At 39.2% G+C, this 24,566-nt stretch overlaps 3 protein-coding genes across 3 annotated transcripts; all 3 read left to right on the plus strand.

Moving 5' to 3' along the window:
• Positions 1-6,219: 6,219 nt before the first annotated feature.
• On the plus strand, positions 6,220-8,504 carry LOC109190627. Its single transcript, XM_019341159.1, has one exon. It carries the CDS (start codon positions 6,346-6,348, stop codon positions 8,263-8,265), a length of 1,920 nt encoding a protein of 639 aa, XP_019196704.1. The 5' UTR covers positions 6,220-6,345; the 3' UTR covers positions 8,266-8,504.
• Positions 8,505-10,188: 1,684 nt separating this feature from the next.
• On the plus strand, positions 10,189-21,679 carry LOC109190629 (periaxin-like). The gene is made up of 2 exons (XM_019341160.1): positions 10,189-10,919; positions 21,200-21,679. The coding sequence occupies exons 1-2, from the start codon at positions 10,539-10,541 to the stop codon at positions 21,470-21,472; spliced, it is 654 nt and encodes a 217-aa protein (XP_019196705.1). The 5' UTR covers positions 10,189-10,538; the 3' UTR covers positions 21,473-21,679.
• LOC109190630 (formin-2-like) lies at positions 19,271-20,097 on the plus strand. Its single transcript, XM_019341161.1, has 2 exons — positions 19,271-19,707; positions 19,789-20,097. Exons 1-2 carry the CDS (start codon positions 19,288-19,290, stop codon positions 19,864-19,866), a joined length of 498 nt encoding a protein of 165 aa, XP_019196706.1. The 5' UTR covers positions 19,271-19,287; the 3' UTR covers positions 19,867-20,097.
• Positions 21,680-24,566: the final 2,887 nt, after the last annotated feature.

Genomic DNA, 24,566 nt, shown 5'->3' on the forward strand with positions numbered 1-24,566 from the left:
CCGGCCTTTGTTGCCCAAACGACCACAATGTCGCTTAAACTTCCGGCCTTTGTTGCCCAAACGACCACAATGTCGCTTAAACTTCCGGCCTTTGTTGCCCAAACGACCACAATGTCGCTTAAACTTACGGCCTTTGTTGCCCGAACGACCACAATGTCGCTTAAACTTACGGCCTTGCTGCCTGAACGACCACAATGTCGTCTTCTTCTTGTAGTCCGACCGGCAATTGACCGACCGTCATTGCCGCTCGGACTCGGGGGGCTATACGCGCGTCTTTTCGCTTTCCCCTCTTCTTCTTGTGGTCCGACCGGCAATTGACCGACCGTCATAGCCGCTTGGACTCGGGGGGCTATACACGCGTTTTTTTCGCTTCCCCTTCCACATAGTCCGACCGGCAATTGACCGACCGTCATAGCCGCTCGGACTCGGGGGGCTATATGCACGTTTCTTTCCACTAAGTCCGACCGGCAATTGACCGACCGTCATAGCCGCTCGGACTCGGGGGGCTGTACACGCGTTTCTTTCGCGTTTCCTTCCATTCAGTCCGACCGGCAATTGACCGACCGTCATAGCCGCTCGGACTCGGGGGGCTATACGCGCGCTTCTTTGGCGTCTCCTTCCATTCAATCCGACCGGCAATTGACCGACCGTCATAGCCGCTCGGACTCGGGGGCTATATGCGCGTTTCTTTCCACTAAGTCTGACCGACAATTGACCGACCGTCATAGCCGCTCGGACTCGGGGGGTTGTACGCGCGTTTCTTTCGCGTTTCCTTCCATTCAGTCCGACCGGCAATTGACCGACCGTCATAGCCGCTCGGACTCGGGGGGCTATACGCGCGCTTCTTTGGCGTCTCCTTCCATTCAATCCGACCGGCAATTGACCGACCGTCATAGTCGCTCGGACTCGGGGGGCTAGGCATAGCCACCACCGGCGCTCCACACCCTATCGGCATCATTGCCACCGTTGGCGCTCTACGCCCAGTTAGGTTGGCATAGCCACCACTGGCGCTTTACACCCGGTCGGCATCATTGCCACCGCCAGCGCTCTACGCCCGGTTAGGTCGGCATAGCCACCACCGGCGCTCCACGCCCTATCGGCATCATTGCCACCGTTGGCGCTCTACGCCCAGTTAGGTTGGCATAGCCACCACTGGCGCTTTACGCCCGGTCGGCATCATTGCCACCGCCAGCGCTCTACGCCCGGTTAGGTCGGCATAGCCACCACCGGCGCTCTACGCCCGGTCGGCATCATTGCCACCGCCGGCGCTCTACGCCCGGTCGGCATCATTGCCACCGCCGGCGCTCTACGCCCGGTTAGGTCGGCATAGCCACCACCGGCGCTCTACGCCCGGTCGGCATCATTGCCACCGCCGGCGCTCTACACCCGGTTAGGTCGGCATAGCCACCACCGGCGCTCTACGCCCGGTTAGGTCGGCATAGTCACCACTGGCGCTCTACGCCCGGTTGACATCATTGCCACCGCCGGCGCTCTACGCCCGGTCGGCATCATTGCCACCGTCGGCGCTCTACGCCCGGTTAGGTTGGCATAGCCACCACCGTGCTCCACGCCCGGTTAGGTTGGCATAGCCACCACCGGCTCTCTACGCCCGGTCGGCATCATTGCCACCGTCGGCGCTCTACGCCCGGTTAGGTCGGCCTAGCCGCCACCGGCGCTTTATGTCCGGTCAGGTCGGCATCATAACCACCACCGGCGCTCTACGCCCGGTTGGAATCATTGCCACCGCCGGCGCTCTACGCCAGGTTAGGTTGGCACAGCCACCAACGGCGCTCTACGCCCGGTTAGGTTGGCATAGCCACCACCGGCGCTCTACGCCCGGTCGGCATCATTGCCACCATCGGCGCTCTATGCCCGGTTAGGTCGGCATAGTCGCCACCGACGCTTTAAGTCCGGTCCGGTCGACATCATAGCCACCACTGGCGCTCTACGTCCGGTCGGCATCATTGCCACCGCCGGCACTCTACGCCCGGTTAGGTTGGCATAACCACCACCGTCGCTCTACGCCCGGTCGGCATCATTGCCACCGCCGGTGCTCTACGCCCGGTCAGGTTGGCATAGCCACCACCGGTGCTCCACGCCCGATTAGGTTGGCATAGCCACCACCGGCGCTCTACGCCCGGTCGGCCGAAGTATAGTTTGATGCATCGGCATCGTGAGTTCAATCGATTCATTTACAGATCGCAATTAAAGTTGCAAAGCAAACTCGGAAAGCTATCATATCTACTATCTTATGTTGACGATTCTCGCAACTAAGGGAGTGAAGGGCTACATCGGTAGTAGCTCGTCGCGCTCCCGCGTAGATCGACCTTCCCGGTCTCCTAGTGTTAAGTCATAGAAAGTTTGATCCCCAAATCGTAAATAAATCCGACCTCCCGGTCGTACCTAGAAACCCGGTCGGCAGACCGGTAAAGTAGACCTCTAGATCGCAGCTAACCCGATCTCCAGATCTTAGCTAGCTTCCCGGTCGGTCGTCCCGTAAAGGTTCGACCTCTCGAATCATGTTGCAAGACCGACCCCTAGGTCGGGCAACTCCCTTTTTTAGTCCACCAGACTGCGTTTAGCGTTGTGCTCTTTTTTCCTTAGCTAAAGTTTTTCCCATTGGGTTTTTTATTAGCCTAAGACTTTTAACGAGGCAACCGTCGCAAGTCACGCACCGTGTGATCAGTTTTCCAGCCCGAATCCTTCCTCGCTAACTCATCGTCAGGGCACGGACTGGGGGGCTTCATGATGGGGAATATACCCCGGGTTCGGGCTCCCCGTACGCTCCGTGCTCCTATTTGGGTTGGGTCAAACGGTTCGGGTCAAGGTGGTTCGGGTCAAGGTGGTTCGGGTCAAGATCAAACCCGACTTGGGTTGACCTATATAAGGGCTTTTAACCCTTTATTTTAGGGGCTTTTCCTCCTCCTCTTTACACTCTACTCTCTCTCTAGCTAGATGTTCTCCCTTCTCTCCACAAATACATCAATGATAATAAAAAAGATTCATTTGAGCTACTTCTTGCCTACCCTCTACATTGTTTATACACATACATACATACATCCTACGTACTTGTTCATACACTTACATACATGTACATAAATCCTACTACGGGAATTAGTAGTATCAAAAGGGAATAAGTAGTATAAAGTCAAAAATGTCCATTATTGTCGTTAGACATTAATTTTAGGTTAAAAAAGGAAGGGGTAATTTTGGCTCATTACTATCTTTTTTTCCCATGAATTAAAATACCAGGGGACATGGGATTTTAATTCCATGAAAATGGGGGAATTGCAATTCCATGCAACCAAACTACGGAATTTAATGACCTTTGGAATTAGGTGGGAATTAAGTGGGAAGAAAATTTAAAATCCCTCCAACCAAACGCCCTGTTAATTCCCACTTAATTCCAAAGGCCATTAAATTCCGTAGTTGGGTTGGAGGGGATTGCAATTCCATGAAGTTGCAATTCCCGATTTTCATGGAATTAAAATCCCATGTCCCCCCCCCCCCCCCCCCCCCCCGGTATTTTAATTCCTGAGATTTTAGGAAGAAAAAAAAAATACTGATGAGACAAAATTACCCTTCTCTTTTTTAACTTAAAATGAATGTCTGATCTTCCTTTTAACAACAACAATGAGCATTTTGAACTTTATACTACTTATTCCCTTTCAATTCCCATGTACATCAAACATTGGAATTGAAATTCCCAGTAATTATATTCCTGTCAACCAAACACTGGAATTTCAATTCCCACTTTATTCCCAGTAATTCAACTCCCATAGAATTGCAATTCTTTTCCCACAGACTCCTCCCCCCCCCCCCCCCCTTTCTCCCCCTCCAACCAAACGCCATGTAAAAGTATTTGGTAAAATTAACTTTTTGATAACCTGATAATGTAAAAAGATTAAAAAATGATATCTTCATAAAATTTAAATAGTTTAAAATTTAAATAGATTTGTTTACATATTTGATACAAATCTCACAAAAAAAAAAAAAAAAAAAAAACACCACGTATTCGTTAGTCCATTTTAAATTCTCTTTATCCATATTATCATTTGTTGAAGTCATATTGTTAAATTAGAAATAATGATGACGACAATAACAACAACAATAATAATAAACTATAGTTGTAGTTTAAGAAAATATTGAAGTCAGATTTTACAAGCATTTCTTATTATTAAAGAGGATTTTAAAATATCACATAAGAAACTAAATAGGAATAACACTATACTTGAGGTGAAGGGAGGAGAATATTTATAAAATAAAAAAGAAAACAGTATCTAGACCAATTTCTTTTACAGGTTTAATGCAGATGATACACATCAAATATTTGTTTTTAATCATACAATATACCACATGCAGTCCAGCCGTAAAATATAGGATAAGAGAAAATGTGAAAGTAAAGTATGTCATTTATTTATTTTAAATAATAAGGATAAAGATGGAAAAAGTTAAGAAATTACTAGCTTATTTTTGAAACGCTGTTATTATTTTAAGCTATTAGCTTATTTTGAAAACATTATCAAACATAACTTATAGCTTATTAGTACCTTAAAATAATCTACAATCTCATATTCTCATAAATAAGTTTTGCCAAACAGAGCTATAATCTTTTGTTTGTCCCATTGTAAATTGTAGAGGCATGAACAAGAAACATGGAATGTAGTTTTGGTTCCGATAGATGGTTAAGAATTTAGAGTTACTTTAATGTGGATCGTTTCATAAATTTTTATTCGTAAGGCAGATTGATTCAAGATAAAAATGTAATTTTTATACTGAAAAATGTAATACTAATCATATATAAAGTGTTTGTTATTTATACGAGATGATGTAAATTTGAGTCTTATGAGTAATTTTTCAGTTAGTTCCTCACTGTACTGTGCACATAAAGAACTCAATCAATAATTCCATACTCTAATCTAACATGGAAAGTCCAAGTCCCATAATATTTTTATCGGACTGAAACCAAGAGTTACTTGTAATTTGTTCACTGATCTTTTTCATTGTAGAATATTCCATTGTAATGCAATTTCATACTAAAATGAGATTAGCTATCTTATTACGTTTCCATCTTAATATCAATTATACAATTCCTTAATTGTAATCATTATCCAGTTCGTCTTAAGTGTTAGACTTTGGACAAAAAAAAGCACATTATTTGTTATTAAACTATTTATAGAAAAAACTATTTGTTAAACTATTTATCATTATTATTTTTTTTCAAAACAAAAAACTATTTATAGATTTGTATTCTTTTTTTTAATATATTTAATATCGATAAAATAATTATCAAATCATTCCAAAATAATAATTAAGCGTTCAAATCAAAGCAAGTTTTGATTGATAATTCAATGTCGTAAACCAAAAGAGTAACATGGAACAAGTTATCATTTGGCAATACACTACAAATCGTTTGACACTTTTTTTTAGTACTACTTACATTAATTTATTGAAGGAAAAGTAAAAATAAAAGCATAACAATATAAATAAATAAAAAAACAAAAGAAGAGAAAAGGGTCTAATATTCAAAATATCATATCAATTCAAAAAAAAAAAAAGTGTGTTATGATAGTTAAATTAGAGCAACCTCAATAATGGAAGATTTTTGTGGTTTGTGCCGTGACAAGTAGAAAAGAGAAAGAAGAGAGAAGATAAAAAAAATTATGAGAACAATTTTTTTAAAAAAATAAGAATATTTACACATTCAATGCACACCTATAAGTTACTCTTACCAGTTTATTTCCATGAGACACAAAAAAAAAAAAAAATTGTTTTTGCAAAAAAAAAAAAAAAAAAAAAACTCAACCCTCAATTATTTATTCTAATCCAAAAAATGTTTTTTTTTTTTTGTTTTTTTTTTTGTTTTTGAACACAATCCAAAAAATGCTTTTAAGGATGCCCTTATACGTTTTAAGTAATTTAAATGTGCATTTAAGTTAAGAATATGAGCACTATTTTTAGAATATACTCCGTATTAATTATCTATTTTACCTTTATCTTTTCAAAATGGTGCCGTTAGATAAAGTTTATTACTGGGTAAAAAAAGTAAAAACGGTTTTTCACAATTTAACTTGCTCGCTCGCTGGCTCACTCTTTCATTCACTCTATCGACTCGCATAAACAAATCCAGTGTGAGCTGAATGCAATTACCTTAGTACCCCTACTATGCCGAAACACCAATGCACGCGTGGCCGTCTTTTTGGCAAAACCCGGTGCCCTCTTTGGTCATCTCAAAAATATACACTGCTCTCCTCTTCGTCTTACCATTTCATTTCGCATTTGGAATCAAATCAAAGGAGAAAGCAGAGTTACTTTTCCGATTAAATCAAAAAATTCCGGCGGAAAATGGAGCACCCGTTCTTCATCAACCCTAACTCCAATCGGGCGGAGGCAATCCGATGGCTGTCAATCGCGGAGAAGCTATTGAACAATCGTGATCTAGTAGGGTGCAAATCGTTTGCGACCCGGGCCCGAGATTCGGACCCTAGTCTCGTACAGGCGGAGCAAATCCTAGCCATCGCCGACACTCTACTCGCCGGCGAGAAGCGGATCAACAACCAGCACTTGGACTGGTACGGCATCCTCCAAGTGGCTCCCAACCAGAGCCATGATTCCGAGTTCATAGCCAATCAGTACCGCCGCCTCGCTCTACTGCTCAACCCCCAGAAGAACACGCTCTCCTTCGCCGATCAAGCCTTCCGCCTCGTCGTCGATGCATGGTCGTTGCTCTCAAACCCTTTCAGGAAGAGCTTGTATGATAAAGAGCTCGGGTTCTTTTTAAACCTCAACCCGGACCCGGTTCCTTCTGCCCCGAACACGGTATCTTCTGTGCAGCAGCCCAGTGCGTTTAATGTCTTCCCCAACTCCAGCAGAGAGCAACAGCAAATATTCTTTGGTAGTCGAGAACAGCAGCCAATTAGCTCTGGGCAGTCAGTGACGTTTCTTTCTCGAGACCCGGTTCAACCTGTGACCTCCATGCAGCAGCCAAGCTCGAGCAGAGAGCAGCAACCGCAACCGCAGCCTGTAATGTTTCTAAATCGAGACCAACAGCCGCCGGTTACTCCTGTCCCTGCCGCGAACAGAGACCCACAGCCGCCGGCGACCTATATGCCGAGCTCGAGCAGGGAACCAGTGCAAATTTCCTTTGGGGCAAGCCAACGTCATTCCGAACAGCCACCGGTAGTTGCTCCCTTGCAAAGCCCCGCCACTGACCATCAAAGGAACAAGCAGCCACAGCAGCAAACTGAGGGCTCTGTAGGAAACACCAATCACAATCTCTCTGGTAGTTCTATTGGTAATGCAAATAAAGAAATTGGAGTGGAAGAGCCTAAGAGTGACATTCCTAGTTTCTGGACTGCATGCCCATATTGTTATCATATGTTTGAGTACCCTGATGCTTATGTCGACTGTACGTTGCGGTGTCGCAATTGCAAGATGGCATTTCAGGCTATAGCAATCTCATCACCTCCTCCAATTATTGATGGGAAAGAAGCCTACTTTTGTTGTTGGGGCTTTCTTCCCTTGGGGTTTTCTGTGTCAAATTGGGAGAGAAATAGGGATCGAGCAACAAGCTGGAGTCCATTTTCACCTATGTTTACTTGTCCTCGAGATGGAGGGGGGAATGACGCCAGTAGGGTAAGTGCAAATTATGCTGCTATGGGGCAGAAGAGTGGAAACACTTCTGGTGGTTTTAATAGTGTAGGGGCATCAAAGGGTGGGGCTAGTCATAAGAGTGTGACTCCAAGGATTTATGTTGATGATAACGATGATGATGATGATGTGCTTGTAGGACTATCAGACTCAGGTGAGGAATCAGATGAGGATTGGCGAGGTGAGAAGAGGAAGAAATCAAAAAGCTTGAAGGGAAAAGGGATGAAGACATTGACTCCTAATAGAAGCACTCCGAAACAGCAGGCTGATAAGGGAAAGAATGCCAAAGGCAACACAGGTGAAAATTCACAAGATGGTTTGCGAATTCAAAATGGTGCTCGTCTCGCAGCTGAGTCAAGTAAGAAAGGTGTTGTGAGTAACACAAGGAGACAATCTGGGAGGATTGCCAAAGACTATGGGAAGTTGGATCTGAATGTGGAGTTTAGTAATGAGGTTGAAGAACATCCACCTGGGATGGATGGGCAAGGAAACGGAGCAGGAAGGGGAGAGGATGATAACATTGAAGGCATTGGATTTTTTGAGGGTCTTGATGAATTCCTAAGCAGTCTTCCTATACTCAATGTTGTTGGTGAGGATAAGGTTAAGGCTGCTTAGTGAACTATTGGCATTTCTATTGTTGTAGTTGTAACTCTAGCCTTGATTTTACATCTTTATGTTTGTAGTATGGAACCAGGTAGAGTTTCCTTGACACTGGACTTGATGTATCTTCCTGTAGCTTTTCTGCTGCACAGTTTGCAGCAATTGTGTCTTTTTCATTCTATCTTTGTAGTTGCAATAATTAATCTTTTATTTCGGTCTCCATAATCATGCTACAATGGTTATTTGATGGTTTTAGTTTTGGCTACATACTCCATTATTTTTTGCTTCCTAGAAGATTAAATGGATCCTATCACTAAGGGCACTTCTTTGCCTGCTTACCATTCTGTTTTGCAGGAAATTGAGTAGACCCATTTCAGATTATTGAACTTTTTCAGGTAAGCCTCGTAATTTTTAAGCTCCTGTCTTGGTTTTTGACTTTCATAGACAAATTTTTGAACCTTTTTTTTTTTTTTTTTTTTCCCTTTTAAGTTGACAATGTCTCTGCTCTATGCTTCTTTTGGCAAATTTGAAGTTTAAGGTTATCAATTATTGCTAAACTTAGGTTTCTGTTATAGTTTTCTGATTTGGCCATTTGAATATAGCATTATAGTGCCATTCATTTTAGTATGCTTGTTAAAATTTCAGCAAACCAAGAAGAGAAAAGAAACTCTATGTTTTGGGGTGGCATTCAGTTTGTGTTAGTATGGAGTATACACTTAGCAAGTTGGAGATCAATAATCCTGTTGGTAGTTAACATTATTTCTCATCTGAAACACATCCTGATGACCCATTAGTAGTTAATATTTTTTCTATTAGCTTCCCTATGCAATAATGAATTGCTGTCAATTCTTTGTTCACAAACTTATTAGGATAGAAGTAGTGAAGAAATAAACCTTAAAAGTTGGCTTCATGCATCAAATCCTTGCTTTCTAATGAAGGTGATAAGCATATCAGCATATGGCATGCCATACTCAAATTTGAAACTGACACTTTGCTCAGAGAAGTAGGAACAAATCCTACAATAAGAATTAATGCCTTGAGGAATCCTGTGAGCTTCACTCGGAAATTGTTGATGGAAAACAGAAAATTTCTGGTTTAGTTAATGGTGCCTCCAAATTATTCACTGATATTTTTTAGCATGAAAATGGATATATCTGTAAGCAGAATGAGTTGTCTATCCTTGCTAATCATTTTTAGTTGTAATGGTATCACCTCTCGATTTCTTCTGTTCTTTTATTGGGTTACCCCATAAAATATTTTCAGGGCCTTGCCAAAGCTCTCAAGTACTGAAGCCATTAGTATGGTAATGCAGTTTTTTATATTCTCTCTTAGATGTTGCCTAATTCTTCCAAGTGATGATTGATCAAGTTTATAACTCACAAAATTGAAGGAGACAGGTTACGGTGATTGCTTATGCAAACACACTCAAGTTTGCCCTGCAAATTTCCTGTGGTTTTCAACTAGGAAAAGCCTTTGAAATCTGCAATGTGGCAAATGTGGTGCCTCCTTTATGACACCATTTTTTTTGTTCGTGACTTCATTATGCATGTGTCACAACAATGTTGAGCTAATTTGCATACATAACGTTTTCTGCATCAGTTTTAGTAGGTGATTGCCTTTATGACAAAAGAAACATACAAGTTTGTCTTCCTATGATATATTTTGCTTTGTTCTGAAGCATTGTGTGTTTTGTTATATGTTACGGAGTATTAATTTCCAGGAATCAATAAACAATGATTCAATGTTGAACTTGCTTGGTTACCCATGCATAATTGACAGGATGTTGGAAAGACTACTAATACAGTATTACTTTGAGGAATTGATTCTTGATCATGAGAAGAATAACTCTTGTTTAGACAATAATTACTCTGCAAAAAAAAAAAAAACTGTGGTCTCATTCCATGTAATGCAGAATCTCAGTGTGTAATATCAAGTTGAATGTAGTAATATACTTCATCAAGTATGAGATGTATTATTTGTAATTAATAAATAATATGTTTTCCTTACAGCTCAAACAAGAATGGCAATGGCTGGGAAAATATTTGTGTTCCTTGATAAAGAAGCTTGAAAGGTATTCAAGAAAATCCAGCTGGCTTCAAAGCTACCTGGACTATTTGTCTATTTCAGATGAGTGTTGTTGAGAAGTTGAACCAACATATTGTTCTTCCTACCAACTAATCTCAATGTTTCTTCCTGCTCTCCTTTCTATATAAGCTTGCCCAAATACAACCCCAGACCATAACTCTCTAATCCAAGCTAGAAATAGAAACAAAACATCTTCACCAAGAATGGCTCATCATCTCAACCCATCCTTTCTCCTGCTTTTCTTGATCACTCTGTCACCGGCTTTCGTACAAATCGAGGCCAGAAACCTTATGGAGATCACATTGCCTGAAATCCCAACATTGCCAAAGCCTGAGCTGCCAGAAATTCCAAAACCAGAGCTACCAACATTCCCAAAGCCTGAAATCCCAGAAATCCCAAAACCAGAGCTACCAACATTCCCCAAGCCTGAAATCCCAGAAATCCCAAAACCAGGGCTTCCAACATTACCAAAGCTTGAAGTCCCAGAAATCCCAAAACCAGAGTTTCCAACATTCCCAAAGCTTGAAGTCCCAGAAATCCCAAAACCAGAGTTTCCAACATTCCCAAAGCTTGAATTCCCAGAAATTCCAAAACCAGAGCTGCCAAAGAAGCCATGATTTCTTGAAGGCTTGCTTGAGCGTGCGCACACACATATTCTCCAGGATTCTCAGATTATTTACACTTATGATTGATACATTCACTATATATTCCCGTCTTGAACGAATGGATGCACGATGTTCTCTATGTGCAGTGTGTTAGGACTCAGATCATTCATCATCTGTACTACTCATCTTTGAATTTCGTACTTTGAGTGTGTTTCACTTACATGTTTTCTTGCTGTTAAATTCAACATCTATGCAATGACTATTGTTTGCTTGAAGAAACATTAGCAGCAAGGTAAAGAAAACGAGGCATTCATTTCTGGAAGTGCCAATATACATCAAAAGCAGTCAATAGATTTGGGTAAATAAGAAAAGATTAATTGAAATTGCAAATAAGAATGATAAATGAGTTTCATGCCCTTTCAAAAAAAAAAAATGAGTTTCATGCTATCAATAGAGTTTGGGTGTAGGCCTAGAGTAAATTGGGCCGGGACCCACAAACTAAGTGAGTTATATGAGTGGACCCGTCTAGAATTTAAAGTTATACAATCGATCATGGAACTAAAACGATGCCATTTTTTATTTTGAATGAAGAAAAAGGCAATGTTTGCATTTTGAACCGTGCCCAATAGATAACCATGACCATCCGGAACGAGTGCGGCGGCCATGGCTGCCGCTCTCGTTCCAACAGATCTAGAAGACGGCTATGATCGTCTTCCTTAGGCGGCCATTATTGTCTTCCTTTGGTGGCCATGGCCGTCTTCTTTCTTAGACAGTCGTGATTATCTTCTTCGGACAGCCACTAACTGTTTTTTTTTTTTTTAAATAATATTTGTAATTTTAGTAAATAAAAATAAATTTGTTTAAAAAAAATTAAAATATAAAAGACCTGTCAACACTACATAGATTTAACATGATAAACAAGTTATTTAAGACTTAATTGAACAATTTTACCGATTTAGGGGACTTGAATGAAACTTTGGACCCAATTACACTATCCAATTCACTTAGGGGGTTAAGTTGACACTTTTTTTTTTCATATACATACATATATATGAAAAAACGTCTTAAATATTGGCAAAAACAACGTCGTTTTGCATCAAAACGCGCGTCCTACTTAAAAAAAAATCAGTTTCGATTCCCAGTAACAACACTATGTTATTCATTTTTTAGTTCATTCATTCTGGATTTTTAGTTATGAAATTCTGAATGTATAGTTATGCAATTCTGGATGTATAGTTATGCAATTCTGGATGTGTAGTTATGAAGTTAGGATGTGTAGTTATACAATTCTGGATTTATAGTTATGAAGTTATGGATGTGTAGTTATGCAATTCTGGATGTATAGTTATGAAGTTATGGATTTGTAGTTATGCAATTATGGATTTATAGTTATGAAATTATGGATGTGTAGTTATGTAATTCTGGATGTATAGTTATGAAATTATAGATGTGATGAAATTATGGATGTGTAATTATGCAATTCTGATTTATTTATTTATTTATTATTATTTTTTTTTTAAGTTAGATGTCAAAACGACGTCGTTTTTGTATCCAGATGCACCATGCATGGTGCATACGGATGCACAGCATAACGACCCAGTTTAGTGAAGCAAGGCTCAATATCAATTAGGCCTTGGCCCATAACCAGAAACTGGTCGAGACTGGTTGTCTCACTTGTCTGGCAATCGTTATGCTATGGACTCGTGTCCAGCATACATTGTGGACACGGTAACGGTGCTGTTAGTGGCACCGCTATCTTCCACCATTTTATTTTATATTTTATATTTTTTAATTTCAGACCAGTTCATTATAGAAGCATATGTTCATAATTTTATCACTATATGTTTATAATTGCAAGTTCATAATGTCAGAGCTTTGTGTTCATAATTCCATAAATGTACATTCATACTTCCATAACTGTACATTCATAATTCAATAACTATAAATTCATAATTGTCGAAGCTCTATGTTCACAATTTTAGAGCTCTATGTTCATAAATTTATCACTATACGTTCATAATTGTAAGTTCATAATGTCAGAGCTCTATGTTCATAATTCCATAACTGTACATTCATAATTCCATAATTGTACATTCATAATTCTGTAACTGTACATTCATAATTCAATAACTGTAAATTCATAATTTGTGTAGCTCTATGTTCACAATTTTAGAGCTCTATGTTCATAATTGTAAGTTCATAATGTCAGAGCTCTGTGTTCATAATTCCATAACTGTACATTCATAATTCCATAACTATATATTCATAATTCCACAAACGAATAACGCCGTTAATAGCGAGACAAAATTAATTTTGAGTTAATACCCAAAATCGTCCTCGACTAAAGTGATTTTTCTCAATTTCGTCCTAAACGACTTTGGTGACCTAATATCGTCCCAGACTTTTGTGTTTCGCTCAATTTAGTCCCAGACTTTTGTGTTTTTGCTCAATTTAGTCCTTCATTTGTTATTCTGTCTATTTGGTGTTAAATAAATAGACAATTCAGTAATTTTAATATTGGCATCTCTTTAATCATAGACATGTGAACTGCGAAATCCTTTTTTTTTTTTTTTTTTTTTTTTTTACGAATTACTCCCAGAATTACTCCTAAAACTGCGAATATAAAATTTGATTTGCAGGTCCGGGAGTAATTCTGGGTGTAGTTCGTACAAGAAAGAGGAATTTCGCACTTCACAAGTTGAAAGTAAAGAGAGATCAATATTGACATTACTGAATTGTCCATTTATTTAACACCAATTTGACGGAATAACAAATGGAGGACTAAATTGAGCGAAACACAAAAGTCTGGGACGATATTAGGTCACCAAAGTCGTTTAGGATGAAATTGAGAAAAACCACTATAGTCGAAGACGATTTTGAGTATTAACTCAATTAATTTTTTTTTAAAAAAACTGGAATGTCGTCGTTATTCCCTAAAAACGACGTCGTTTTACTCTATATTCTACTATACTAATAAGAGCCCAAGAGAGTTAGGCCTATAATGGGTAGAAAAAATGGCGGTCACATATTTTAATCAAATGAATGGCTCAGATTAATTAAAAGATTGATCAGATTTAAATTTTACACTAAAATTTCCTAAAATATCCACACACCGTTACTAATTCCGTTAAAATTTTAAGAATTTCCGTTAGTTCACCGTTAACTTACTCATTGATTTCAATAAAAAAAAGGTCTTAGGTTCGAATCCCATCCCAATCAAAGTTGGCATAATTAGTACTCTATTTTACTCTTATTAAATTATATATAAATAATAATTTAGTAGTTACAACAAAAAATAATACATATGCATTTCTTTAATTTAGAATTATGTGTCCACAATGCCTTTATTCAACAAATTTTTTTATTAATTATCTACTATATATATATATATATATATATATATATATATATATATATATATATATATATATATATATATATATACTAATAAGAGCCCAAGAGAGTTAGGCCTATAATGGGTAGAAAAAATGGCGGTCACATATTTTAATCAAATGAATGGCTCAGATTAATTAAAAGATTGATCAGATTTAAATTTTACACTAAAATTTCATAAAATACCCACACACCGTTACTAATTCCGTTAAAATTTTAAGAATTTCCGTTAACTCATTGATTTCAATAAAAAAAAGGCCTTAGGTTCGAACCCCATCCCAATCAAAGTTGGCATAATTAATACTCTATTTTACTCTTATTAAATTATATATAAATAATAATTTAGTAGTTACAACAAAAAATAATACATATGCATTTCTTTAATTTAGAATTATGTGTCCACAATGCCTTTATTCAAAATTTTTTTTTTATTAATTATCAATAAATTAATTAAAAGAAATATTTTCATTAGTTATATTGTCTTTATTTTTCTCAAATGTAAAAATTTTTACATTCAAATTCATCAATTGATTATATTCACTACATTATCTATTATCTTTTTTGTGCACTATTTTTCTAATTAAATATCAAAGTTATAATACAAAATAATGCTATATATTTATTTACCAAGTATTTTATTAATACCATGAAAAAATTTTAAAAATATAATTAATAAAGCCAACCATATTAACTACTTGAGAGATTTTGTGACAACGAGAGTATTCAAATCACACAACAAATTGAAGTGGGAACTACCTCGCAATGTCCTTGTTTGACAATCAGCAGTTAGCAGTTAACGTTAGCGGATTATACTAGCGGATTTGACCAACGAATTTATTTAATTATTAATATTGGGTAGAAAAAATGACCGCCAAATTATTAAAGCAAATGAATGGTTCATATTGTTCAGGTTTTAATTTTTTCTTTTAAGATTTTCTTATTTATCTTTAATTATATGATTATCCATTTAACTTTTCCGTTAATTCACCGTTAGTCTAATTCTAATATTAAAGTCTAATATAGAATTATAACTACACCATTAATCTAATTCTAATATTAAAGTCTTAATTGAACTTAACCACAAATCCTAATGTCGGAATCTCCTCAAACAATATTAGTATATATTTAATATTTTATGTCATAATTTTTATTTGTTCTCCCTTATGTCTCGTATTTGGTTTCAACCATACCTATACAATTATTTTATTGACAATTATAATCAATCTTGACTATATTGTCTTGCATTTGTAAACTTAGAGTTACCTATTTAACCCGCACGGGCATAGCTCAATGGTTTAGTGGGTAGTATTTGGGAGAAGAGACGAAGGTTTGAACCTCGGCGGCGGCAGTGCGGGAATTATGTCCAAAGTGGGCAGATTCCTTGTGCGTATCAGCATTTGGCCCTGTCTGCTGAACCATTGAGTCACCGTGATTTACAACTTCCCACAATGCTCTGTCGGGTCAGAGTGTGGGGGGTCCTTGGGGTTGGGGACTCAACCTTTGGGAGAAAAATTACCTATTTAAATACGCAAATTCAACCTTCAATTATCTATGCATGAACAATTTCAATATAATCCTGTCTTAATATACTTTAAAGTACTTATTTAAAAAAAAAAAGCATTGGGCATTATCCCAATCGCGCAATGCGCGTAAAAAACTAGTTCATAATTACTCCGTATAAAACTGTAGTTGGATAATAGTTCACATTGTAAAGTGGTCGGTCCATGACATAACTATTTTTAAATATGTGAATTCAACTTAATTAATTACACAACTTGTCATAGTTGACAAAGAATGACACCAAATTAAGCAATTGTTTTATGATGGACCATGATCCATGTTGCACTCTAGACATTCGTCCCAAATTTATGTATTTATTTACTGTTGACATATTATATATTTGTAATTAACCATTTATGTGTTTATAAATAAATTGAATTTACATAACAGATTAATTACAAAATACATAACATGGTAATTACACACATAATATGTTAAATGCAAACACATAATATTTTTGTTGGTTAACATATTATGTGTTTGTAGGTAAAGTGTTATGTAGCTTTAATTTATTTACAAACACGCATAAACTGTAATGATATGTAGAAAATATGTCAAATGCAAACACATAATTGGAAAATTATTTTGGATTAAAATTCACAATGTAAGGTAGATCGTGATCCATGTATAATTTACCCAAAATTAATTATTCAAGCCATAAAATTCCATAATGGCAGCCGGCTGCCTAACTTGGTTTCTTTATTCCTTCAACCCATTTGACTTTTTTTTTTTTTTTTTTTTAAAGATAATATATACCAAAAAATGCCTTCTAAAGATCCTCATTTAGCGGAAACTATAGCCATGAAGAAAGCACTTTTTTGGGCTCTTGAATAAGGCTGGTCTAATATTGTGTTGAGATCGGATTGTCAGATGGTTTGCAGATTTCTCAATAATGATTTATCGGACTATTTTTATGTAGGTTGTATCTTCAATCAGTGTTGAATCTTAAAACGACACTTTGAAACGGTGTCCATTCAGTATGTGAATCAATCAGCGAATAAGCTTGCTCATGTGTTAGCCGGAGTTGCTTGTTCTCAACCTGGTCATCTTTCTTATTTTTCTACTATTCCAGCTTGTATTGAATATCTTATTGCTTGATTTTAATGAAGTTATTTTCCTTTCAAAAAAAATAAAAAAGCCCTCTTGAGTATATATAGTTTTTAATTTAGTCATTGACTATACCTACCGCGATGTTAAGAGTCCTGCGTGAAGATGAACTGGGCTTCTTGGGTGCTGAGCATTCTGTGAGAATCACATAATGATTCCTAGGTGTCCCCCTCCTTTCCCTCCAAAAAAAAAAAAAAAAAATAGTCATTGACTATCAATTTATCTAAAATATTCTTTAACTATAAAAAGAATTTACTCATTTTAGTACATCAGATGATAAAATTGAGTAAATCTTTTTTAATTTAGTATAAGTAGGAAACCATGGTTTTTTGTTTTTTTTTTTTTTTTTTTTTGTTTTTGTTTTGTTTTGTTTCGTTTTTGTTTTTGTTTTTGGTTTTTTTTTTTTTTTTTTTTTTTTGTGGTGTAAAATCGAGGTGGTCTGGGTCTGTCCGTTTAACGGACCAGGGAATCAAATTCAAATTATCCTGAAAATCTCGACTACAAAGAGAGCTCATTTGTCACTTGAGCTATCCCATTGGGTTGCCAAGGACATGCTCTAATTCTTGAGCTCATTTGTCACTTGAGCTATTCCATTGGGTTGCCAAGGACATGCTCTAATTCTTGTAATCAACACTCTAAGCAATACAACTCTAATTCCTTTCCAAATATTATCTATAACATATTTACCATCAGTGTGCATTAGATAAACCATACACATGTATAATAGTCAATGAATCACACGAAAGAAAGAAACTGTACTAAGAAGATCTTGTCGAATAAGCGACTAAGAAGGTGTTGACAAAAGTTGAACTTGTAATCATTAGGTATATATGAACTCATGCTCCACCCACCCCTTTTAAAACAAATATTTGAAATTATTTTTTTAATGAATTAATAGTTGATGGTCAAATTAAGAATTATACATAATCGAATGATCATTTTAAGTATTAGTATTTTTTTGTTTTTTGTTTTTTTTTTTGTTTTTTTGGGTGAAACAACTTTCATTATCAAGTTAAATAAATTTATTAGTATTCGTTATACAAAAAGTCAATAATATCCCCACTTAACATATGTGATGCATTTATATATATTAATTTTACTATAAACATAGGATTTAATTAGATGGCGATTTAACCATATATGTCGGTCCATACAGAACAAACTCAATTATGAATCGTGCAAAATTTCTTCCTTTGAATTAATTGGGAGAAACCCAATAACAATTTCGTTTTATCGTGATCGAATTCATCATGTACATTATAGACCTTAGCCCGGATATTATATTTGTTGTTAAGATATTATGTAACTCATTTTATTTCCCTACATTCACATATCATGAATTTCGAACAATAATATTAAATTTTGTACCTAATATATTAACTGCATATACATAATTTGTTTTGTAATTTACAATGTGTATGATAAATTGATACACAATATAATTTACAAAATTAGCTATATGGGTATGAGTTAGGCCTGTAAATGAGTCGAGTTGAACACGAACTTAATCAAACCTTAAAATTGAAATGCGAATTCAGCTCGATTGGCTCTAATGTTTGAGATCAACTAGATTGGCTCGTCAATCACTCATCACTCTGTACGCAGATTTCAAGCCTTCATCGTCGTTAGCCTCGGGGCTTGGCTTCAATTCATTATATTGTCTTTTGCTAGATTTATTTGTCGTCAACCGTCGAATTCACAAGGAATCATCGATTGTCGCTCACGAGCAACTTCGCTCATTGCACACCTAACTAGTGTGGATTATTTCTATTTTAATTAATTTTCGGAACAAGTATCAAATATGTCACTGGGCTTACTTTTTGTGCAATTGAATTATTGAATTTAAAAAGTGTGCAATTTTACATCAAACAAGTAAAATATGTGCAATTGAGATATTTATATGATTTCTTTTATTGCAATTTAAATTAAAAATATTTCAATCTTTCATCTCAACTAATATAATTTAAGAAAAAGTGATTCTTAGTACATACCATGTTATCCTATCCGCCCATGTAATTAATTTAATCTAATTTTATTGAATTTTTTTTAAAGAAATCACAATTGAAAATATTTTCTTGGGTAAGATTTAATTGCATATTTTTTAAGTTTAATATATATATAATCTAATTACATAAAAACTAGGAGTATAATTTTAGTGAACTATTTTACACTTTTTTCTTAAATTTAAAGAAAATTAATTTCTCATGGCTTCCTCAGCTAACGTCAACATCTATAAAAACCCATGCATGCATTCATTCACCAGTCACCACTACAACTCATTCCAAACATGGCGCACCAAAAAAGTGTGCCATTCCCGCGTTTACTGCCAATTCTGCTGATCCTAATGGCGTCTGTCGCCGGCAGCATCGTGGTGGCAGAAGCTCGTAGTCTCTTAAACCTCAACCCTCGGAACCCACCCCCTCCTCCGCCACCTCCGCCACCCCCGCCTCCCCCAGTAGTGATTCTTCCGCCGCTGCCATCAGTACTGCCTCCGGTGAACATCCCGCCGCTGCCATCAGTACTGCCTCCGGTGAACATCCCGCCGCTGCCATCAGTGACTCCGGTGAGCATTCCGCCGCTGCCATCACTGCCTCCGGTGAACATCCCGCCGCTGCCATCACTGCCTCCGGTGAACATCCCGCCGCTGCCATCAGTGCCTTCAGTGACTCTTCCTCCAGCGAGTCTTCCGCCGCTGCCATCAGTGCCTCCAGTGCGTCTTCCATTAGTGCCTCCAGTGACTCTTCCTCTTCCTCTTCCTCTTCCTCTTCCTCCACTGCGTCTTCCAGTACTGCCTCCAGTGCGTCTTCCGCCGCTGCCATCACTGGTGCCTCCGGTGACAATCCCGCTGTTCCCGCGGCTACCATAAACGATGGAGGACCGTACCGCATTTGAGCTAAGCTCCATGGCTTGCCGGCCGCCCTATATCGTCTCAAATACTCACTATATATTATCATCTTCTCCGATCCCTTTGCTTTATATAAGTATCCCTCTCTACTACATATAATATTTTCCTTATTTTACTTTCTATGCCCCTCTGTAGTCCGTACCGTACGCACGTAATAATATTGGAATAAACGGCGAGCCACTTATATATATACATCTTCATATCTATCATTCTACGATTTTATGCCCGCAAACACTATATGGTTTGCTTCAAGAAACATTAATTAGTTGGAACAAGATTAGCTTTCATTTTTTTTAGAGCAAATTAAAACAAAACTTCATTGAATTAACAAAATCTAATTAAAATAAAGATGGGATGAATATATATAATGGATCCATTGGTCAGTTCTAGAAAAACTAGCTCATGAGTAGAAGTTTAATATCAAATCAAATATCACTAGCTCCAAAATCTTTTGAAAAACTGATATGTAAAATAATTATTGTCCGCCTTTTAAGAAGTCAATGTTTGTTGCATCCCACTCTAAACCGTTTGCACTCCAGACTCCTTTTGGCACCACGTAGTCTTTTTTCATCTTTGGATCGAATGGTTTCACTTAGAACCTTATCAAACACCAGACAACGAAACCCTTTCTTAGGTCGCTTCCTCTGGCCAACTTATGGACTGACAACTCTAATCTAAATAGCTTTTAGTCCAAATTCTTCTTAATTCTTTTTGAACCAGTCCAGTAGCCTTCTTCCAAATAATTCTTTCTCATTATGCACCGGCCTCAAAATGGGAGGTAGTAACAAATTATCATGGTCGTCATACACGATATGATGCTAGAACCGGGTCAATGACAATGGCTGGGAAAATAAATCATATGTTTTCCTAACAGCTCAAACAAGAATGGCAATGGCTGGGAAAATATTTGTGTTCCTTGATAAAGAAGCTTGAAAGGTATTCAAGAAAATCCAGCTGGCTTCAAAGCTACCTGGACTATTTGTCTATTTCAGATGAGTGTTGTTGAGAAGTTGAACCAACATATTGTTCTTCCTACCAACTAATCTCAATGTTTCTTCCTGCTCTCCTTTCTATATAAGCTTGCCCAAATACAACCCCAGACCATAACTCTCTAATCCAAGCTAGAAATAGAAACAAAACATCTTCACCAAGAATGGCTCATCATCTCAACCCATCCTTTCTCCTGCTTTTCTTGATCACTCTGTCACCGGCTTTCGTACAAATCGAGGCCAGAAACCTTATGGAGATCACATTGCCTGAAATCCCAACATTGCCAAAGCCTGAGCTGCCAGAAATTCCAAAACCAGAGCTACCAACATTCCCAAAGCCTGAAATCCCAGAAATCCCAAAACCAGAGCTACCAACGTTCCCCAAGCCTGAAATCCCAGAAATCCCAAAACCAGAGCTTCCAACATTACCAAAGCTTGAAGTCCCAGAAATCCCAAAACCAGAGTTTCCAACATTCCCAAAGCTTGAAGTCCCAGAAATACCAAAACCAGAGTTTCCAACATTCCCAAAGCCTGAATTCCCAGAAATTCCAAAACCAGAGCTGCTTAAGAAGCCATGATTTCTTGAAGGCTTGCTTGAGCGTGCGCACACACATATTCTCCAGGATTCTCAGATTATTTACACTTATGATTGATACATTCACTATATATTCCGGTCTTGAACGAATGGATGCACGATGTTCTCTACGTGCAGTGTGTTAGGACTCAGATCATTCATCATCTGTACTACTCATCTTTGAATTTCGTACTTAAGTGTGTTTCATTTACATGTTTTCTTGCTTTTAAATTCAACATATATGCAATGACTATTGTTTGCTTGAAGAAACATTAGCAGCAAGGTAAAGAAAACGAGGCATTCATTTCTGGAAGTGCCAATATACATCAAAAGCGGTGAATAGATTTGGGTAAATAAGAAAAGATTAATTGAAATTGCAAATAAGAATGATAAATGAGTTTCATGCAATCAATAGAGTTTGGGTGTAGGCCCAGAGACCCACAAACTAAGCGAGTTATATGAGTTGACCGGCCTAGAATTTACAGTTATACAATTGGTCATGGTACCAAAACGATGTAAATTTTTTTTTTTTTTAATGAAAACAAGGTTAATGGTTGCATTTTGAACCGTACCCAATACACAGCCATGACCCTCTGGAATGAGGACGGCGGCCATGGCCGTGTTCCTTAGACGACGTGACTGTCCTCTCCGGACAGCCAAGAACAGTTTTTTTTTTTTTATTTTTTATATAATATTTGTACTTTTAGTAAATAAAAATAAATTTATTAAAAAAATTAAAATATAAAAGACGCGTGTCAACACATAAATTTAACCTGATAAACAAGTCATTTTGGACTTAATTGAACAATTTTACCGGTTTAGGGGAGTTAGTGAAGCAAGGCTCAATATGAATTAGGCCTTGGCCCATAACCATAAACTGGTCGAGACTGGTTGTCTCACTTGTCTCCGTTGTCTGGGCAAATTATGTTGTGGAACCGTATCCATCTTGCAAGGTGGACATGGTTCCAAAACGGCGTCGTTTTGGTGGAAAATTACGTCGTGTCGTCATGTTAATTTAAAAATAATAATTCTTTCTTTCGTCGTTAACGACATTTGTCTTCAGAAAATTTATGTTCATAATTACTGAACTCTATGTTTATAATTATAGAACTGATACTGCTAATTATGGGTAAGCAATATAGAATAACACGAGACCAATTAAAGCAAGTAAAATCTTTATTGATCACGGTAAAGGCCCTAAGTACAATCTACTTGGTTGCTCTGAGTACCGACTGAGTGCGGTCGGGATTCTCTAATAACAACCTATCGATCGTCCCAAAAGTCCCTTACACTGTAGCTACTGTGGGTATTTATAGCCGCTATGCCGGGGACAGGATTCCAGCCGTTCGGCATGTCCTCCACGTAGCCACCACGTGTCATCCTCCCGGGTGCCCTGCCTGTCGATGTAAAGAGCCGCCACGTGTCCTTCGTCAGCTCTTTCGCCAAAGGGCTACCGCTCGGTGGTCGACACCGTTGCTCGGGCAACTCTGGTCGGTCTACGACCGGGTTCTTCTCGTGGAGCCCGACCTGTTACCTGCAAAGACAAGGAGAAAGAGACAAAGGCTCCTCGGTCGTGGTGAAGCTATGTCGGTCGGGATATTCCCTACCAAGAGCCCCCCAGCCCGGGCCTTTTTGATCAGTCGGGAAAAAACGGGATGGGATGAAGAAGCCCAACCGTCAGCCACCAAGCCGACCTGCCAGCTGTCATTCCCTCCTACGCCACGTGTCGGCCTCTGCCGGCCTCGGCGATCCCATCCGTCGCCTCGGATTCAGCGCGGGTCGTGTCAGGCAAGTTGGCCCATTTCCCGCCTAAATGCCCTCCTATAAATAGGCCCTTGAGGCCCTCATTTGAACTTTCCTCACTCTTTTGCTTCAGTCGGTATCCTCTAAGAATCCCGAGCAGAGCATCTCAGCAAGGCGATCAAGCAAAGCGAAACTTCAGATCCTCTTCCAAGTTTCTTCACTCGGTAAGCTCCTAGTTCTTTACTCTTTCTCTATTCTTCACTTGGCGTAGAAGTAGGATAGCACTAACTTCGAGCTAACTCCCCGAACCCTATACTAACTCCCGACCGACCTTTAGGTAGAATTATGTCGGACTCGGATAGTCAAAACGCCTCGATCGCGGACTATGACGAGGAGGTCGAGTACATCAGCGACGAGGAAGTGGACATTATGTCCTGCACTCCTGAAGCCAGCCCCCGAGCAACGCCAGCCCCTGAGCGAGCCGTCAAGCATAACAACGCATCAAGCTCCTCTGGGACATCGAGCTCTAGCTCCAGCGGATCGGGGAGCTCCAGCGAAGAAGAGGAAGAGAGAACCACGTCAAGCGGGCGGGGTTCTCCGACCGAGGGCGTTAGGGAAACGCCTACCCGGGTGGTTGGGGACTACCCGGAAGCTGCTCCTCGAGGGGGGATCGGGAAAATACCCCCGAGCAGACCGAAGAAGACCCGGCCGGGCCGGCCACACCAGCCGTCGAGCTCGAATTCTTGAACAGCGAGAGTGTCGAGCAAGAAATGAGCCTGCTGACCAAAGGCGAAGCGGCTCGGATTGCTGAAGTACTCCGGGGTCGGGTTGAATTCGACACGAGCCGGCAGCTGGGGAACGTGATTGACAGGCATCGGGGCAAGTGGATCGGGATGCATTACGACTCCCTAATGGCCCCGATTGCCATTCCCTTCCCGGCCCTCTTGACGGCCTTTTTAGCGTACTACCGGGTCGTTCCGGCTCAAATCTGCCCGAACGCACATCGGATCCTCGCCTGCTTCCCGCAGATATGCACTCGGCACGAGGCCAAGTGCACGATGGAGTTGTTCAACTTCATCTACCAGATCAAGGTTCTCCCGGGCCGCTACGGGGGTGGGTTCCTGATGCTGCAATCCCGAGCAGATATGTGCTCCATCAAAGGCCTGCCCGGGAACAACAAGGGGTGGAAGAACAGAATTTTCTCCATCAAATACGACCCCTGGATCCTCCCGGTTGATCGCACTTGGAGCAGCCACTTCAGAAAGCAAGTGGTGCCGGCCGCGACTCAGGCGCTCAAGGAGACGGTCACTCGGATCTCGAGTGAAATACACGAGTACTCCATCTTCCGGACAGCC

The sequence above is a fragment of the Ipomoea nil genome, unplaced genomic scaffold (assembly GCF_001879475.1).
Source record: "Ipomoea nil cultivar Tokyo-kokei standard unplaced genomic scaffold, Asagao_1.1 scaffold1576, whole genome shotgun sequence".
NCBI lineage: Eukaryota > Viridiplantae > Streptophyta > Magnoliopsida > Solanales > Convolvulaceae > Ipomoea > Ipomoea nil.